The sequence below is a fragment of the Sebastes fasciatus genome, chromosome 24 (assembly GCF_043250625.1).
Source record: "Sebastes fasciatus isolate fSebFas1 chromosome 24, fSebFas1.pri, whole genome shotgun sequence".
Taxonomy (NCBI): domain Eukaryota; kingdom Metazoa; phylum Chordata; class Actinopteri; order Perciformes; family Sebastidae; genus Sebastes; species Sebastes fasciatus.
In genome coordinates this window covers 5,388,307-5,407,902 of record NC_133818.1, presented here as the reverse complement: position 1 = coordinate 5,407,902, position 19,596 = coordinate 5,388,307, and the positions used below count along the sequence as shown (strand labels likewise).

At 44.1% G+C, this 19,596-nt stretch overlaps 1 protein-coding gene across 3 annotated transcripts in view; it reads left to right on the top strand.

The window, feature by feature from the left end:
- LOC141763142 (nck-associated protein 5-like) overlaps positions 1-19,596 on the top strand; it is a 134,341-nt gene that overhangs the window by 14,054 nt on the left and 100,691 nt on the right. Inside the window, exon 1 of one of the 3 annotated variants that reach the window (XM_074627508.1) lies at positions 9,330-9,460. The exons of 1 other annotated variant lie outside the window; for it this stretch is intronic. In XM_074627508.1, the coding sequence (XP_074483609.1) occupies positions 9,392-9,460 (69 nt within the window). In that variant the 5' untranslated portion in view covers positions 9,330-9,391. Of the gene's footprint in view, positions 1-9,329; positions 9,461-9,656; positions 9,676-19,596 lie in introns of those variants that run through there. One more of the 3 variants, XM_074627509.1, reaches the window with a different exon arrangement.

The window sequence follows — 19,596 nt, the reverse complement described above, 5'->3', positions numbered from 1 at the left end:
GAGAGACTCTCTTCGTCATGCAGCGACGCGCACGGTGAGCCCGGCGGCTGTGGACGGTCTGTGAGCTGTTGCTAGCTGCTGCCAGCCAGCTTTAACTAGGTCAACGCAGAGGCTCTGTCAGGGGTCTATCCTATATAGTAGAGGCTATCGCAGTAGTAGCATCTGTGCTGCAAAATGTTTCTCTTATTCCACTGAAAATACATTTTTACACAGCGTGTTCTGCTTTAATTAGCAGGAATGTAGAGAGTGCTTGAAGCTCGGCCCGTTTTCACACCTACATGCACCTGGTCCGACTGTCAGATTGTGTTTTTGGAAAGTTTGGCGCAACATCCAGTCCGACATGTGATGAAAGGCTCCTCTAAACGGGCTAAACAGCACGTCTCAAGTAGTGTGTTATCACCTTAAGGTGATTCAACATCAATGCTGTCCACAGGGGTGTTTTTGGATGCTTGATGGGCTCCATTACGGCGGGCGTCTCAACGCTTTCCATTCATCTGCTATGGAAAGCAGGAGAAGCAGTCGCCCAGTGCATTGTGGGAGTGTTGCAGCGAGTTGGAGAGGGTCTTACTTGACTTTATGTAAATGAGCCCGTCAAGCGTGACGCGTCCGGCTCACAAAACTTGGACCAAGCTGTCAAACTTGGCGATATAGTTCTGAAATGAAACGAGATTCAGCAGTGGCATCATCGCCTATTTCTCGCTTAAAAGTAGATTTTGATAGTTAAGGCAGAATAACACAAAGTTTAAGAGCAGGCCGTCACGTTGTTTCCTGTTTGAAACGACGAGCAGAAAACCAGGGACCAATCAGATGCATTCAATGATCGGGTACGTCACCGCTTGAAAGGCCAGTTGAGTGGAGCAGCGCGTCCCTTAGTGTCCTCGCTGGACCTGGTGGACATTTAGCTTCAGGCACGAGGCACCTGATTTCACCCAGCTTTCAAACTGACAAGGCGGCTTGTTTGGAAAGTTTTTTGTTGTGTATTACAAAAATAGAAATGTGTTTCTGAAAACATTTGAAGAGTGAGAAATAAGCCTGAATCCGTCTTCATTTTAGATCGACAACGGTTAGTTTAAAAGTTTTTCCGGAAGTTTCCTCCAGCTGCGAGTCATGCTGGACTAGGGATGTCACGGTGAAGACATTTTTCCACTTGACTGGATGCTCATCATTGCCAAATATGTCACCCCTCCTTGTCCTCGTCTTCTTAGCTTCGTCTTCCTGTAGCAAATGTCTCGTTTCCATCTAACAAAAGAGCCACACTTCTATCTGAGATGTGGCGGCTAATGCATTTCCTCGAACCGTGAAGCCATCAACCCAAGGATGCCTAAATCTGTCCTTGTTGTCTCCTCCACACCCTTCGTCCCCGCCAACATGTATAATGTGTGCAGCCGTGCAATCATGCTGCTGAGATAATTGATAACAAAAGGCCAAATTGAAAACACTCTGCAGGGGAGGGTTAATAATCAAGTGCTCCACATTACTGATTAAACGCTCGCTGCATAGTTGTGAGTTGTATTGAATAAACAGCATGTGGTAGTGCTTTCCTGTTTATCTCCAAAGTATTTGGGTTTAGCTAAATCCCCCTGGCTTTTGTCGAGCCTCCTCCTCGTATAAACTCTTTTACGTGCTGATTTGCTGCCATGCTGTTACAGCAACTTGTTTCACTGGCGCATTCGCCACCGACAATAAAATTGTCCCAGAAACAAGCTCCACAACGGACAAATTAGTTTGGTTTATGCTAAATTTAAGTGCAAATGAATTAGACGGTAAGCCAGCATGGAGTCCACTTGGCAAGGCTGGATTTCCTCCGTCCCCCGTCCCCCCCACACACGGCCCATTACAGCTGGTATGGAGACATAAAACTTAGCAGGGGAGCAGCTCCGGAGCTGGATGGGAAGAAAATCTCCAGCCTGATCTGATTGGCTCCCACATCGTCAGGCAGACAAATGGCGGGGTTTGATATTATTACTGAGCAGCTCAAACTAATTGAGTGTAATTATACAGTAGAAATCCACCGACAATGGCGTCCTCAGCGCGGGCCCCCGTTCTCACGCCATGTGTGTCACAGGACGCCGAGCTCAGGGTTGCTCAGTGTGTCTTGAGTAACGGGTGTAAAGTGCGGTTCTGAAGCTGATTGGACAATTTGGGTGGGAGCCGGTTACATAAAAAGATTTCTCTCTCGCACTCTCTCACACTTCATCTCGAGCGTTTAAATCAAGTTTCTCAGCGGGGCGTTCTGGGTCTCTGACAGCTCCCTCCGTGTGCAGGTGACATACCACACATACCTGGCTCACCGCGTGGGTCGCCACGGGGCCACGGGGTGTGGGAACCCATCAAACTCTGAGAGGCAGAAGAGGTGGCGTTTATTCCCTCCTCTTGCCTCATGGGAACCGTCTCCTCTCTCATGAGGAGCGATTACAGCGTTGGCTTTTCCCTACGGCTTCCCCCATATCCAACCACACGCTGTGGATAACACTAAGCGGCCTCCATTCGCTTGTAAAATTGGTTTAATAATTGTTCAGGCTGTTTTGATATGAGCCACTCGTCTGTTTTTCCAACCTCTAAGTAATGAGATTTGGCAGTCCCTTGTTAATACCTAGCCTGTGTTTTTATTGGGGCAATTATATAATATTTTATGGATCTCGGCACCACGTGTAGCGGAGTTAAATGCTCACAACACTTTGCCGAAAAAGGAGGTGAAGAGTCATTTGCACAACATGATGTCAGAAAATTAGGCATTTGCAGGGATTTGAGTGGAGTTTAAGGATTTAATTTAGGTGAGTAAAGCAAAGGGTTACCACTACGGCTGTCGATTGATATATAATCAGGATTAATTAATCACACGTTTTTATCTGTTCTAAATGTACCTTAAAGGGAGATTTGTCAAGTATTTAATACTCTTATCAACATGGGAGTGGGCAAATATGCTGCTTTGTGCAAATGTATGTATATATTTATTATTGGAAATCAATTAACAACACAAAACAATGACAGATATTGTCCAGAAACCCTCACAGGTACTGCATTTAGCATAAAACTATATGCTCAGATCATAACATGGCAAACTGCAGCCCAACAGGCAACAACAGCTGTCAGTGTGTCAGTGTGCTGACTTGACTATGACTTGCCCTCAAACTGCATGTGATTATCATAAAGTGGGCATGTCTGTAAAGGGGAGACTCGTGGGTACCCATAGAACCCATTTACATTCACATATCTTGAGGTCAGAGGTCAAGGGACCCCTTTGAAAATGGACGTGACAGTTTTTCCGTGCCAAAATTTTGTGCAAGTTTGGAGCGTTATTTAACCTTCTTCGCGACAAGCTAGTATGACATGGTTGGTGCCGATGGATTCATTGGATTTTCTTGTTTCATAGGATACCAGTATCTTTAAAACGGAGCCCACTGCAGCCTAAAAATTGCGTTAACACTTTAAAGAAATTAGTGGCTTTAAAGCGAATTTGCACGTTATTATTATGGCGTTATCTTTGACAGCCCTACTTACCACATTGTGCTTTAGGTGATATTGAAGCCAAGCATTGCAGCTGACCTGCTTATTCTCAGCTTAGCATGTGAACCATGTTCTCCGCCTGCCAACGACATACTGATGTGTGCTAACGTGCGCTGAAATCTCTGACCCGTGTCACAAGTTGCATGCATACGGTACATGCCTCAGTAATGATAATGCATAACTTGTATTTGCCTGCTGAACATTATCTCTACTGATTAAAGGTTTATTGCTTGTCGCTTAATCAAAGACACTTTCATACTGAGTCGGAAAATAAAAGAGGAAGCCGTTGGGTCCGTTCCAAACTGATTGAAGAGGCTTTTACTTTGTAGTGAGAAGGACAGTGTGTGTCCGCTCTCAGCTCTTATAATTGGACGTCCAATGAGAGCGTCCTTTGTGCCCTTTGAGTTGAGGGACTCTCTTCTTCCAATCACGATGGAGATCAAAGTACCGCGTGCGGTCGGAGTCACATGCGTTGTTCCCCAAACATTAGCGCTTTGCCCCGATCTCTATTCACCCCGTGGTCTCCCTCGGAAGAGCCTGATGCCGGGAAAACAGAGGCCTTCTGAGAGGCCTGAAGTCTGCAGGGACCAGACGAAGACAGTCCTCTTTATCTCAGGATCAAACACTTCAGTGTGTCCTCAGATTATCTTTATCAAGATTATCTCAGCTCAGTTAGAAGGTAAAAACATGACGTGGTTATATTTAACTGTGAATAAGGCTTTGATTATTCCAGTTTTACACTATAAAGTGTGATCACATCAGATGTCCTGACTCGCCCTGAAGAGAAGACGTTATGTGTTTGCTTTTCTTGTGACTGTAATTCATTTATTTCCCTGCTCTCGCAAATTAATCTAATTAGGTTAGGCTTTTTTTAACCTAAGCAAAGGTTCTTCAGGTCAAGTCTCCTTAACAGGTGCACAAAGAGAGCGATGAACAATACGAAGAGAAGACGGAGCAGTAGAGCTGCAATGATCAGTCAATACACAGAAAAATAATCAATTGATTAATCATTAATTTTTCATACACATATGTCAGAAAATGCGTTTTTCAGCTTCTCAAATATGGAGATTACTTTCTCTTCTCTGTTTTATATCATATTAAACTGAATATCTTTGGGTTTTAGACTGACAAAACTAGACTGTTAAAGACGCCACCTTGGACTTTGACAAACTAGGATGGACATTTTATCACTATTTTCTAACATAAAACCAAACAATTAATCCGTTAATCAAGAAAATAATCATCAGATTAATCGATAATGAGAATAATGATTAGTTGCAGCCTTACAGAACAATACAACAATGATGCAAAATGAAGAATTGAACTATTTTATGTATTATTCTAGTAATGCACGTGGCTATAAAGTGCCGCTTTCTTAATATTCTATTGCAAACTTAAACAACTTTCTCCAATGTGAGCACTTTGGAGAGCAATACCGTCTACCGTTAAAAGTATTCTCTGTCGGCCTCAGGTAATTTTACCGTCCTGCTCTCGTCCACTAACATGATATCTGGTTTGCCGTCTACCGTCTGCATGATTAGTCCAATCAACCAATCACTGCATCTTCGTTCAAATCATCCTCAATCGTCAAGTTTCCATTTATATTTAGTGTGAATTTTAACCGAAATCTGTGACAACCAGCAGCCGGCAACATAAAATGTAGTTAAAGTAAATGTTGCTTTTGTTTTTAAAATGTTTTATAATGTAATCTAGTAATTTTTTTTGCAGTAAATTGACAAAGGTAAGCTGGGAAGTGTGTAAGTCAACACCTCGCTCCTATTGAAGTGTTATATTTTGGGTTGTTGAAGTAGAGGCCTGTCTCAGAAGAGAAACCTGATCCAGGAGTCAGTAGAGCTTATCTCAGGGTGTTAACCCCGTCCACCTGGCGTGGAAGCTCCATCCCAAGAGATGTTTGTTTATCATACTACGCAGATGAGGCTCCATCTTCGGATCCAACGTTGGCACTGCAGGTTTGGGTCTGAACAAACTGGCAGAGGACGGCTAACAGGATTGGACGTGCAGATTAAGACCCCACCGGTGTAGACAGAGGAGGCTACATCTGTCAGCAGCACAGGGAAGCCCACCTCCTCACCTTACAGCTGGGGGGCGGGACAGGCTCCCTCTATGGCGTCCTGGCAGACCGGGCGTGGGCGTGAGAGGCAGAAGGCGGCGTGGCGGAGCGTCCTGTCTATTCTCTTTGCACAGTGGACGCCCTGTGATCACATCCTCCTCATCAGGCGCCGAGCCAAACCCTCAGCTGGGATCTGAGAGAGAGCTCTTTCACGCTCTGTTTCTAAGACCACGGCTTGTCGTAGATGTCTGTCTATAAACTCTTTTGAGGGTTTTTTAAAGCGGGAAAAACAATACTTATATGTGAAATTGGGTTGCTTGTAGAAACCCACAAAGCCCTCAGTTCTACGTAGCGTTTCAGCCTCTTCCCAGTGTCGGTCGGTGGTCTGGGAAGTGCCATGACGATCCCAGAATCCCTCCCTGCCCAGTCCAGGGAAATATTTACATGCTTCCGCATTAGCTGCGACCGCTGAGTAAATACATACAGAAACCACTTTAAAACTAACATTTGACATATGGCTCCACATAAGTGCTCAAGGCCTCGCTTGTTTGTTTTGATTGATGACGACGTTTTCTGTGTGTGAATATGCAGATGTGGAAACAAGCATTTCTACATGCATTTCAGCTTGTGTGTGTATGGGAGTCTAAAGACGACGTTATAGAGTCTTTGAAGGTATTTGAAGCTTCGGGACAGCGCCACTGCCGCACTAATGTACGCAAACGCACTTTATACACATAACAAACAGCGATATCTGTCAGAGAATAAGTAAGGGATATTGTACAGCTAGCGGGTCATTGTTGTGCATCGCCCTGTCAGGGTTTATTTCACAACAATGACCCGCTAGCTGTACATTATCACGCTTATTACACAGCTACTTACTTAAGTAATCAATAATTTGACACAAAAACGGTCCTCCAGAGTCCGAGATTAGAATTGCATAGCAACGGTCTGTTAGCCATAGCAACGGTCTCTTATACATAGCAACGGTCTGCTATACATAGCAACGGTCTCTTATACATAGCAACGGTCTGTTATACATAGCAACGGTCTGCTATAAAGAAATAACAGACCATAGAGCGCCATGATTGACCAATCAGAATCAAGTATTCAACAGAGCCATGTAATAACTAATAATAATTAATGTTGAATATGAATAATGAATAATGTTGAGGAATTATTCCTTATTTCATTTTACTATTTACTATAATAATTTATTATTATTATTATTATTATTATTATTATTTAGTATTTTTGCTATTTATTGTCTATACATTATTATTATATATATATATATATATATATAAAAAAGCAAAAAACGAAGCATTTGAATACAGATTTGGAGGTCTATTACCATGGCAACGGTCGAAGCTTCAAAGCATTCAGGTCAGCCCTACTAAAAACCCGCTGACTTCCAGACGGGGGAACAGGAAGTGCTAAAATGTGAACTCATTTCCAGGTTTTAGGACTCATTCCTGCAGCTCTCTATTACCACACGCGTCCATGCCTGAGAGACTCGTTATATTGGGACTAAATAGATGCCTTCAGGGTAATCGTCTCACCCGGCGGAGGCCATACTGGTCGGGCCTGTATGGCGAGTTCCTACCAGGTGTTCACATAGAGGAGTGGTGCTTCCTCGCACCTGGTGACCTCTTTGTTTTTCAAGGGGGTTGGGGGTTAAAGGGTTGGTTTTTATTTTTGCTCAGCACATTCTCACATACGTTGACGCCACTGCTTTGGAATTTCTTGTAATTTGCAAGTAGTTTGACAAATGGTAGATGTTATTTCTACTTCGTTGTAGACTTACGGCCATTCCAAACCACAATAATTGCACTTAATTTGTTATATTATATTTATATTATCTCATCATTAATCTCATTGAGGCTTTGACAAATGGGCCGTTTCACTTGCTAAGGATGCATTACCAAAATAGTCCGTCATTCCAACCTAAATTCAATTTTCTGGCCGTCCCAGACTAAAATCATTATATGGGTATTAGCGTCTTCTCTCTGACAAATGAAGCATTCATAAATTACCAAAGAATGCATTATTAAAGTCTTCTTTTATAGACATGATTGCTCGTTTAAGTGATATAATGTTCATTATGTCCTTGACTGCCATTATATAATGGTTTACACTGGTGTGATGCGCAGATGACTGGTTCAATAGTGAAAGCACAATAGATTTCAGAGTCATTTTCTATTTAATAAAGGTTAAGGCGGGTCCTGCTTTCACGGAAAACAATTAGTCACCTAGAGGAATGCGGTTCGGGGCAGGGCGTTGACTTTACACCTGCATTACCTCAGCGCCGGTGTGAAGCAGCGGCGTCTGATGTCATAAATTCCTCCTCAGCCCAGGCGCCTGCTGCTGAATGATGGGCTAGTAATCTGCGTTTGAGCAGGAGCACCACCTGTCACTCAGCGGCCATCAATCACAGTGATAGCCACGGGTCACGGGCTCAGTGCTCTGCGGGAGAAAACACGGCTTATGTAGGTCAGCGGGAGCAGGAGAGTCATAGTCAAGGTCTGGGAGATAGGACTTTAGGACTGCATGTCCACTGACATAGATCATGGTGTAGATTATATGCACTTAACTGCAGATAAAGAGCCTCAAACTGCTTTGTGTCTTGTCTAGAATGAAGATACTGGCATCATATGAAACTAGAAAACCTAAAGAATCCATCGGTACCAACCATGTCATACTAGCTTGTTGAGAAGGAGGTTAAATAACGCTCCAAACTTACTCTAAAGTTTGGCGAGGAAAAACTGTCATGCCCATTTTCAAAGGGGTCCCTTGACCTCTGACCTCCAGATATGTGAATGAAAATGGGTTACTCAACCACCCAAACCCGACCCGCAAACCGCCAACTAGTTTGAGACAGACAGAGGGGAAGTGACAAAAATAAAGAGACACTTTGGTAAAGTTTTTATGTTTTTAAACTACATTTTCGCCTCGTCTTTTTTCGTCAACGATACTGCATGTTTGATATCGTCACCGTTACTATTTAATGATGTCGGTGCCGTCTCGTCATCGTCTCTTCTTTGACATGGAAAAAAAGGTTGTCAACGTCGTCATAGTTTTCTAAATCAACACCGTTCATTTATCCCCCATTGACCCACACGTCTTCCCACTAAAAAGTGTAATGAGCAGTACAAAGCAGCTGGATCAAGATCCTCTCTTTCCCTGCCAGAGCTCACGAGTCATACAGCATATTCGATGTCAAACGGAGGTGCTGCGCTCACAGTGAGACGGGAGGAAATACTCCCGAGGCAAATGTCAAGGAGCCCTTTCATTGGCTGTTTGATACTCCTGTCGCTCCGCCAGTCAGCTGCATGAACACACACACGTCTTCTCTCGCTGCCAAGTCCGTCTTTACATCGTTAGATCTCCCCGAGTGGCAGCAGCAGCAGTAGTTTCAGTGTTCAGAAGCCACATCGTGACTTTGAGTGTGAGTTTTGGATGGAAACAGCCAACCTGGAGTCTGAATTAAACCCCTCTCTTGACACGTGTTAATGTTTTATGTCTTGCACAAATACAAGTACGCACACACTCGCACGCTCTCCTGGGCAGCAAACCACAGCAGGTCTTGCCCAGGTGATTTAATCCGACCTGACTCGCTGGTTAAATATTGACAAGAGCTGATGTGGCCTCGCTGAGGAGGATTCAGACGAGGCTTTTCGCTGCCAACGCTGCGTGCTGCATCATAATTCACACACACACATACACACACACACACCGCCGAATGCAAACATACACACAGCAGCTGAGACTCGGCAGAAGTGGGGAACGAAGCGGAAGAAGAGGGAGCAACGCAGGATGAGCCAGTTCGTGGACCACGGCGTCGTGTCGGGGATCCGAAACGTCCCCCTGCTGGAGCTGCTGGCGGTGAGTCTCGGTCCATACGCTTCCCCTCCGGTCCCCTCCATCCCTCGCAGCGCTCCATCCGTCTAGGAGGTATCTGGGGCAGGAGGCAGGCTGTCTGGAGCTGGAAGTAGGTCTGACTGGGTGATAATCAGGCTAACATCCTGCCCTCCAGTCCGCCCAAATCCTCTACCACCTACATCGCTAGTGGCCCAGACAGGAGACAGGAACTGCCCTGGGTGAGAGGTGCAGGGCATGCGGGGGGAAGGGTTACAATGCATCAGGAAGCAAGTTTGTATTTGGTGTGTGCATGCAGTATTTGTGCTTTTTGGTGCATGTTGTGCTGAAAGGAATAGCTGACAATTTTGACAATTGACTTTTTGTTGAAGTCAAAGACAAATATTTGCTGGTTCCACCTCCTGAAATGTGAGAATTTGCTGCTTTTCTTCAAAAATCTTTTGGCTTTTTGACTGTTATTTGGATAAAACTGGTGCATTCCACAGACTAAATGATGAATTGATGAATTCATAGGAAAAGTAATCATTATTTGGAGCCATGGCTTTGCTTTTTCTGTGCGTCCATGCTTGTGAAGTGTATGGATGAATGTACTTCTTGGCTGTATGTGGCGCATCCAGCGATCTCGCCATGTTCCATATGTAGGTCACTAGCTGACAAGCTGTGTCTGCCACTAATTACATGCGAGAATATGGTTTGTTTCACGTTTCTCCGATGCATCTCCAGAAGGTCTGAATCAGGGGGATCTCTGCCCGCCATCTGCACGTAGACGGATTGTGACGTTTGACAGTTTATTACCTAACGAGCGCTGTGTACGTGTTAATGTATGCGTGTGTGTATACTGGCGGCATTTGAATGTGTAGCAACAGCCAGATCTAAAAATATCATCCAGGTTTGAGGATGCTGCTTCGATTCTTGACTCTGTTTTTTGGTTTTGTTTTTAGCAGAAGTGATCCTATAAGTATAGGGCTGCGTACGATACGATACGTATCATGATACTGTAAGCAAGGCGGTATATCGCGTTTTTTAAGAAGAAGAATGGGCAAAAATAACACATCTTTACTGCATGGTTTTTGCCCCAAACTGCATGTGATTATCATAAAGTGGGCATGTCTGTAAAGGGGAGACTTGTGGGTACCCATAGAACCCATTTACATTCACATATCTGGAGGTCAGAGGTCAAGGGACCCCTTTGAAAATGGCCATGCCAGTTTTTCCTCGCCAAAATTTAGCGTTAGTTTGGAGCGTTATTTAGCTTCCTTCTCGACAAGCTAGTATGACATGGTTGGTACCGATGGATTCCTTAGGTTTTCTAGTTTCATATGATGCCAGTATCTTCACTCTAAAGGTCGTGACACACCAAGCCGACGGTCGGCCGTCAGACAGTTTAGGCCTAGTTTTTTTTTGTTTATATCGATATTTTCTTCCACCCCTAATCCTCAGTGCTTCGTCTTATTGGATTGCCTAGAAAAAGTGATTTGTGTTCTTCTGGAAACACGGCACAAGATAAAAAAAGAAAGAAAAATGGATTATTTTTAGGGGGATCTGTCTTTTCTCTTCTCTTCTCTTTCTTTCTTCTCTTCCCTCCACTTCTTCTGAAATATCGAGAGGTGTTTTTGTGGAAATCCAGGGGTTCTTAGCCTCTGCCACCGCATGGACGCAATTATGCAGACAAATGTCTCCGCCGAGCTCCGAGGCTCCATATATCCTTTATCTAATTACATTAACAGGAGCTGGATAGTGACTAATGGCTCGTGGAGGAGAGAGGAGGAGGAGGAGGGGGGGACACGACGAGGAGCTGGAGAGGCCCGGGATGCATGATTGCATTTTTCCATCTTATTTCACTCTCTCGCTTCTCCTCGTGCCCAGATCGCTCCCTGAGCTCCGTTTAGAAATCCCCCCCCAACAACCCCAAACCTACACACCAAACACACACACTGACCCACTGAGCCTTTTTCCAGCCTGAAAGACTTCCACAAAAATACTTTCTTTCTTTCCGTCTTTCTGGCTGTAATGCATTGCGGCATGAATGTTGGCATTACGGCTGATGTTCTGCACCGTCCGTCATATTTCTGCGTTGCACTCAAAAGCCTCAAAACAAAATAAAGCTTTGTCAGGGGCCACAAGAGACTCGCTCCTGTTAACATCGCTTTGAATGGGATGAAAGCGTTACTTGCACCGAGGTCTGTTTGGCGTGCAAAACCACCTTAAAAGTCCAGGAGTGCTTTTTCTTTATCATCCTCAGCCTGCCAAAATAAAAGCCTTATCAACCTGCCTGTGGCAGAAGAGAAGGGAATGCACCGCTCCTCATGACTCAGTCACCCGTTTTAGTCATCGCAGAGCAAATCTCTTTTTAAGAGGGTGTTGTACATGCTCTAACCCAATAGCTAATAAGTACATAATCCAAAGAACATACGTTTAGGTTTAAGATTGATTAAGTTCCTTCAGGGCATCCGCTGGTTTACAATTATTTTAATATCGACGTGCAGAAACTTGCGCGAGACAGGTGACATCTTTCACAACTCTTCCAAGGGATTTTATCTCATTGTGGTGAGCAGACGCTGTTTCGAAATTCCAGTTCACATGGGAAAAGTGATAAAATTAAAGGATAGATTCACCTTTTTTCAAGCCTGCCTCAGAGCAATATGTATGTTGAAATAGTTTTTGGTTGCTGCAACGATTAATCAATTAACCGCTAGCTATTTTGATAATCGATTAATCGGTTTGAAGTCTAAATTGTCTGATTGCAGCTTCTTAAATGTGAATATTTTCTGCTTTATTTACTCCTCTATGACAATAAACTGAATATCTTTTGAGTTGTGGACGAAACAAGACATTTGAGGACGTCATCTCGGGCTTATCATCAACATTTCCTGACATTTTTTAGACCAAACAATCATTAGTTGCAGCCCTACTGTAATCATTCCTCCTGAAGAGATCCCTTCTTAACTTGATTTTAATGTACGTCCTTGTTCGTAGGATTGTAGTCGACCAAAGAAAGTCTTGACTGAAATTCGACCTAATCGACCGGTCGATGGGGGAAAATGTTATCTCTTTGTCTGAGACCAAGACAAGACTGTGTAGAAACGCTGACGATTACGAGACCAAGACCTTCAAAAAGTGGTCTTGAGACCAAGACCAAATCTCAAGTACTTCAACACTGGAGCGGGTCAGGGTTTTTTAATACCTGATCCGTTATGAGAGCCAATCTGCACCGCCCAAACTACCTGAACCCGACTTCCTTCTTTTTCTTACTCTCTCTCCATCACAGCTCAGCAAGGAAACAAAAGAAAATACTAAGTAGACATTGGTATCTTGTTGGGAAGAGAGACGGCCGATGCAGACAGGAGGAATGATTACTAACTAGCCCAAATGCGTCACATTTTATAGATGCAAAAATGGATTGCGTTGCGTCAGTACACCTGGCAGTAATGATGCTAAACGGTGATTCACAAGTGTCTGAAAGTGTCTGTTATAGAGAATAATGAATGAGTTTTTGTTTGTGCTGTTGAGCCACATTGCAACACACAAAAAAGAAAGATGAGCAACTCACAGCTGCGCAGCATTACGGCTAATTACAGACGGTGGCGAGACGGCTCGAGGAAAAACAAAATCTTTTGGACAAACATTTTGCTTTGTCTTTGTGAAGTTTAATTGGCGGTGGCATCCGAAGTCACAGCTTGATTGATGTCTGTCTGCGTGTACGACCTCATTTCATCTCATGTGAAGGCTTCCTTGATGCCTCGACTGAATTATAAAAAGGATTTTTTTGTTATTGTTATTAATTGGTGCAACATCGGCAACTAATCTGCTGTCTTTTCAGTGCTCATTGAATAAAGCAGGTGTCAGTAGTTTCCTGTTTTTTCCTCAGAGGTTTGCAGCAGGCCTACAGGAGCTCAGCAGTCTGCTGGCTCACATTACGTTATGCTAATATCCCCCAGCTGCAACCTGCACCACCCTCCTGCTTCCTCACACACACACACACACACACACATAGAAAACACACTCTCACAAGCCCCCGGGACAGTCATGGGAGGGCCGTGAAAAGGAAGCCGAGATGATTAATTAACTCTGCCCTCATTTTGATGCCGCCTTATTGGCTTTCAACAGCCCAAATTCAGATTCAGAGCTTTGCATGGATTATCTCCCCTCCACCACCACCACCACCACCACCACCACAACAGCTACCACCCAAAACAGACTTCTGAAATATTGAGGTCATGTTGTTACTCATGCTACGGTGAATGCGCAACATTGGTTTCTGGGCAGGTTGAGTTGCTCAGCAGAGAGAGAGAGAGAGAGAGAGAGGTGTTCCACTAATGAGAAAGAAGCGTCTCTTTACGGGAAACCGGCTACAGATACCGACAGATTTATTGGTCGTAATTATAATTGTTGAGGTTGACGTGCAGGTGAATGATCCGGTTTCACGTATTGCTCAATTTTGCATCACTTTCCAACGAATAAATCACACACACGTTTATACGACGGCTCGATAATGTGCTCGTCCATAGACAATAAGAAGTCGTTAAAAACATAGTTGCTCAATTGAGCAGTTTGGGTGGCGTCAGTCTGTCAAATCGTAGACTCATCCTGCTGGCAGGACCTGCCAACTCATTACAGTAACTACAAAACCACAAGAAAATTAGGATTTGGCAACATATTTTGTAGTTTTGCTCAGAAGTTGAGATTCAAATTATGTGAAATAAGACTTGAAGTTTGAGTTTTCACGTTAAAAAAGTATCTTAATAAGCTATATACAGTATATATATATATTTTTTTGTACATTGCACAAACTACTGTATCTACTAGGGGTGGGGGAAAAACCAATACAGCACAGTATCACAATATTTTGCCTGGCAATATTATATTGACACACAGAGGTCATGTATTGATCTTTTATTATATAAACTATTAACCTCTTAACAATCTGACGGCGGGCACGGACCATTTCTGTCTTTCAGAGGTTGTAGCGGGCTCAGTTTTAAAGCTAGAGTGAAGATACTGGCATGATATGAAACTAGAAAAACCTAATGAATCCATTGGTACCAACCATGTCATGATAGCTTGTCAGGAAGCTAAATAACGCTCCAAACTTGTGCTAAATTTTGGCGAGGAGAAACTGGTATGGCCCATTTTCAAAGGGGTCCCCTTGACCTCTGACCTCCAGATATGTAAATGAAAACTCTGAGATGAATGGATGAAAACTTGATCTTATTAGATAAAACAGATGTTGACAAATTGCATGATTTGCAGTTGAAAATAGCGTATAAAAATAGCGACAAACGCCGTGTAGAGAGGAGGTCGTGCATGAAAATACACCAGACTTTCGCCCAGGAGTCCGACGTTTGTGTCCCGTGTGAAACCAGAAGTCAACGTCGCCTTATTTGTCACGTAACTTCCGTACTTAAGTAACGGATGGAAGCAGATGGAAGTTTATTTTGAAAAGACTGTATGCATGTCACGTAGCGGAAATTGACACGTGTTGATGGACATAGGAACCGTTGTATGAGGACGTTGACCCCAGTGTATATGTGATAGCACGTGCATTCATGTGGACTCAAATACACTAATGCTTGTTCACGTGTAAGCAAATCTATATGCTTAACAGGCCGGGTGAGCGTGTGCTTCCATTTGGTCACCTCACATGGCTCTAGTTGTCTTTGTGTGTAACAGCGAGCACCAGGTGCTCCAGCTGGTCGTGTCCCTGCAGTGTCCCGGCCCTGACCCAGCGTCCTCTTGTCCCCTGTGCTTTTCTATTGATGACAGCCTCTCAGTACAGACAGCTCTGCAGCTTTAAAGGGCCTGTCAGCTCCCTGCAGCACCGATAGACACAACACAATAGTGCTCCTGTATATTGTCAGGGGAAAAGCCTGCAGCACAGCTGTCTTTCATGTTATTCTTTCTTTGTTTTAAACTCTGTTTGCTATCTGCTTTTCTCTCTGGGAGTCATCCTCATCTTCCTCCTGAACAAAAGATCACCTGCCTGGCTGTGTGATGTGTCACAGGGTGGGAGCCCCGAGGGAAAGCCTGCAGCCTCGTGTGGAAGTTTGTTAATACTGTGTCATAATGGGCTCTTATTATCTCCCAGAATGCACGCAGGGCAGCTTTAGAAGTGTTTAAACTTGTGTGTCACACTTTTTTTGTTGGAAATTCAGTGTTTATTTTGTACTTTCTGTGTTGCTCATCAGGAGAAAATGCTCGTAATTCTGTCTGACATGTTTTAAAGAAAACGGCCAGTGGTTATTTTCATAGTATGAGCCATTCCCTGCTATGTTTCTCCACAATATCCTGCACCGGAGCTCGCCCTCGTATGCAAACACAGCAACAGAGGCGGACGCAACGAGAGCTGAGAGATCTGCCTTGCCTCAAACCGCCGCAGTGTGTTGCATTATAATAAGGTGTTGTCTGCAGGGAACCTGATTTCGTCTGACGTGGCTAATGCGCTCTGTCAGAAGCGTTTGCGGCTGATGCTAGCCTCGTCTCCGCTCGGCGAAAAAGCCAGCGAGAGGGAGTTGAGTAGAGTCCAGCTCACCACATCCGCCTGCCGGCTACACTTACCGCCTCGCAGTCAGGAGGCAGTGACCTTCATGCCACTATTTGAGGAGTCGGGTGCTGTCAGGGCCGATAGGTAGACTGTGTTGATCTTTTCCCCGCACTGCTCACACAGAATAGTTTCCTAATCTCGCTGCAGGTTAGAAATCAAGCCAGCAATTTGCACTTCCACATGGTGTTCCACTGTGTTATCTCAGGGCTTTACAGCGCTCATCATAACGCGGCCACTGTCGCCACATTACCTCAAATGCCAAGTATCAATACGAGGTGCAGAGCAGAGCTATTACTATGATTAGAAGGAAATTCATGCAGGAGCTGCACCATTATAGAGAGGCAGCGGCTGGAAGATTGGCCGCTTCTGCAGATCCAATTATACGCTGCAGAAAGTCCTTTGGTGTCGACCTCATCCGACCGGATTCAGGAGATATTTTGCAATAATATTTTGCCGTGCATTTCCAGCCTTTAATATCACTCATTGATTGTTGAGATAAAGCAATTTGAATGCTTGGCTCTTTGTCATTAACCCTCTGAGGCCCACAATAGGCCCATTTTAGTGTCTCATACGTTGTTGCAGCAATTTGGGGGTAGATAACATTTGTTACACAGATTTGGTGCCATTTTTACCACTCAAGAATTAATAAAATGATCAATAATCCCTCCAGAATACACCATTAAGACACCAAGACCTTGAGGAACACCATAGAAAAAGACATGCTGTGATTTGGGATCAAAAACTTTTGACATTTGGAGATTTCTGCAAGAATTGCATTTTTCAGCAATTAGATGGTGAGCACTTCTGTTGTGTAAACTGCTCAGAAAACCCCCTTATTGTCAATCTACCTAGGAAAACCATCCATCCTCTGAATGCTCTAGGTCTCTAGTTTGTGGCTGTAAAGTTTCATGAGGCTGTGATTATCCTAGAGGTCACCACAGGTCATTTTATACAGAGAGGTCAAGTGTTTTAAAAATGGTCTCACTACAATGAAATGGCATTTTTCCTCTACAAAATTTAGAGTAAGTTTGGAGCGTTATTTAACCTCCTTCCCTACAAACTAGTATGACATGGTTGGTACCAATATATTCCTTGGGTTGTTCTAGTTTTATGGTATCAGTATCTTCACACCAGCTCTAAAAATGAATCTGCCAGAGCCTCTGAAAGACAGTAAAGTCAGCCCGCGATCCTGCGGGTCTCAGAGGGTTAAAACTCCGGCTCCATGAGAGGAATCAATATCATCTGCATGTAGTAACATTTGTCTGTGTGAGTCGTCCGGCTAGCTGGAGCCACTCGCCATTATTGAGTCCCAGTCACTTTCTAAAGAGATAATATGATCTGCATGCCTTTCATGAGTCCATAACTCAACTTTATGGTGATGTGCTTGTGGCGCTCAATGATTTTCCGGGACCCTCTCTCTCTCTCTCTCTCTCTCTCCGCGGCGAGACATCAGAGGAGTGATTGGGGTTTTATGAGGCGTGCTGAGCCTCAGGTGAGCGGGATTGAATGAGGGATGCGTTGCACGGGGGCCGTTTGACCCGCGGGGCTGATTGTCTGCGGTGTCAGTGGTCAACGATGTGCCTTTGTGTGTGGTCACAGTGGTCACTGAAGGGCTATTGTGGGAGCTCGTGGCAGCCAGCGGGCTATCGAGCCGTCGACCGGCATCCATCTGGCACAACAGCTGGAGGAGCTGGAGGTTTCCACGCAGGAAATTATGCACAGCAAACAAGATTCCTATGATTATTTAATTATCATTTCTTTGGGATTCAAATCATTTAGCAGGAAACGGGTCCAACTAATTGCTCTGTGTTTACTCTTTGTTAAATATTGCAGCACAACTCTACCCCTCCGATTCACTCACACACAACAACGTTTATTTTGGAGGCATTTCCTGGTGTGATTTTCTGTCCTCCCCGCCCTTCCTGTGTCTCATTCCTGCCTGAGTCTGAGCATCGAGGAGATTCAAGTCCAACCAGCTGAATTAGTGCATTATTAAGCCTCCCCCCTCCCGACCCACTTCCTCCAGCACGGGCTCTGTGTACACTGGGAAAGCATTTGAATGGTCTCAGGATACGTTTCACTGTAAATGGACCACTTATGTGCGGCAGAGAGGATGCTGGAATGAGGCGATGCTGAAAGCTCTTCATTTTCTCATCAGGCCTCCATTCAGACGGACTTAGTGAGTCCCTTTCAGACCTCGGAGCACTAAAAGTGAGATCAGGTATCAAGTTGTGATGTGCAACACAACAATACGGAAAAGAGCAATTTGTTCCCTCATAAAGGCATGGTGAAAGATACATGATTGATGGTTAAATACTCCCATAATAAAGTGCTAAAGGGTTTATTTGTAGCCCAACTAGGAAATTAGCATCGCCCTGGTTCCCTCGACAAAAAGTCCAATGGGATTTTTCCATTTCCCAGCTCTGTGTCAAACAAACGTTTATGTAATCTCCACAAATGAACACCACTTTTATGATTTTTGAAGCCAAATGCAATCGCGAGAAGGCGTACGAATGGCACGATAATGTGCAAAGCATTTAGCGTGCAATAAGAACGCCTTTCTTGCTTTTGGCGTGTCATTTGTACACCATGTAGTCTGTCCTGACTGAAACGTAAATGCATCCGTGTAAATACGATCAGAGCTAGTGATGTAGAATAAAAAATCCTTTCAACCAGGAGATCGCTGTTTTGTTTTGCAAGTTGTGTTAGTGACGTTTGCAGAATACCATCTCTGAACGCACAACACGTCGAACCTTGAAGCAGATGGGCTGCAGCAGCAGAAGACCACCCGGTACTAGCAAGGTGTACCTAATAAAGTGGCCAGTGAGTGTATATATATACTGTATATATAATATACGGATCTCACACAAAAGCAACACTTTAAATCTTGTTTATCAGAGATGTGCTCATAAGTTTCTTGGAAAGAAGTCATTCAGCGTGAGAAAAAGCATTAAAAAACGACTAATTAACTAAAGACTGCACAGCACTACCAAAAATCCGTTAAAAAAAACCATTGACTTCCAGACGAGGGAACCGGATGTGCAAAAATGCTACATCATTTACGGGTTTCAGGACTCATTCCTGCAGCTCTCTATTGTATCTTCAGTTTCAGTGTTTAGATAGAGCTGCAACTGACAATTATTTTCCATTACGGGTTAATCTGTTGATCATTTTACTTTAAAAATGAAGAATGCAAAACAAACTAAACTAAAGATATGTGACAGTTATATTTTTAGCCTACCATGGAGTGGATATCTTGTCTGTTGACCTCCATAAATAATCTGACCGATGTGGTCGTTCCAACTTCTGACCTCCAAGCAGAACAATGCAGAACGCTCTAGCGTGCCCCGTACAATGCCATGGTATTATACTGTACATGTGCTGTATAATACCATGAAGGTAAAGCTTTCAGTGGTCAGGGGTCGTCTGATGGGTGAGCCATTGTGACCCCTCAGAATGAAGCCGCCACTCACTTCAATCAGCCCGTTGGTTGAGAAACGGCTTCCACAGGGTTCAGGGAATGAGCGAGAGCGTTGGCTAAAAGGGGCCTGCCCCAGATAAAGAGGGTTAGCTGGGTAAACAAATAATAATGATAGAACAG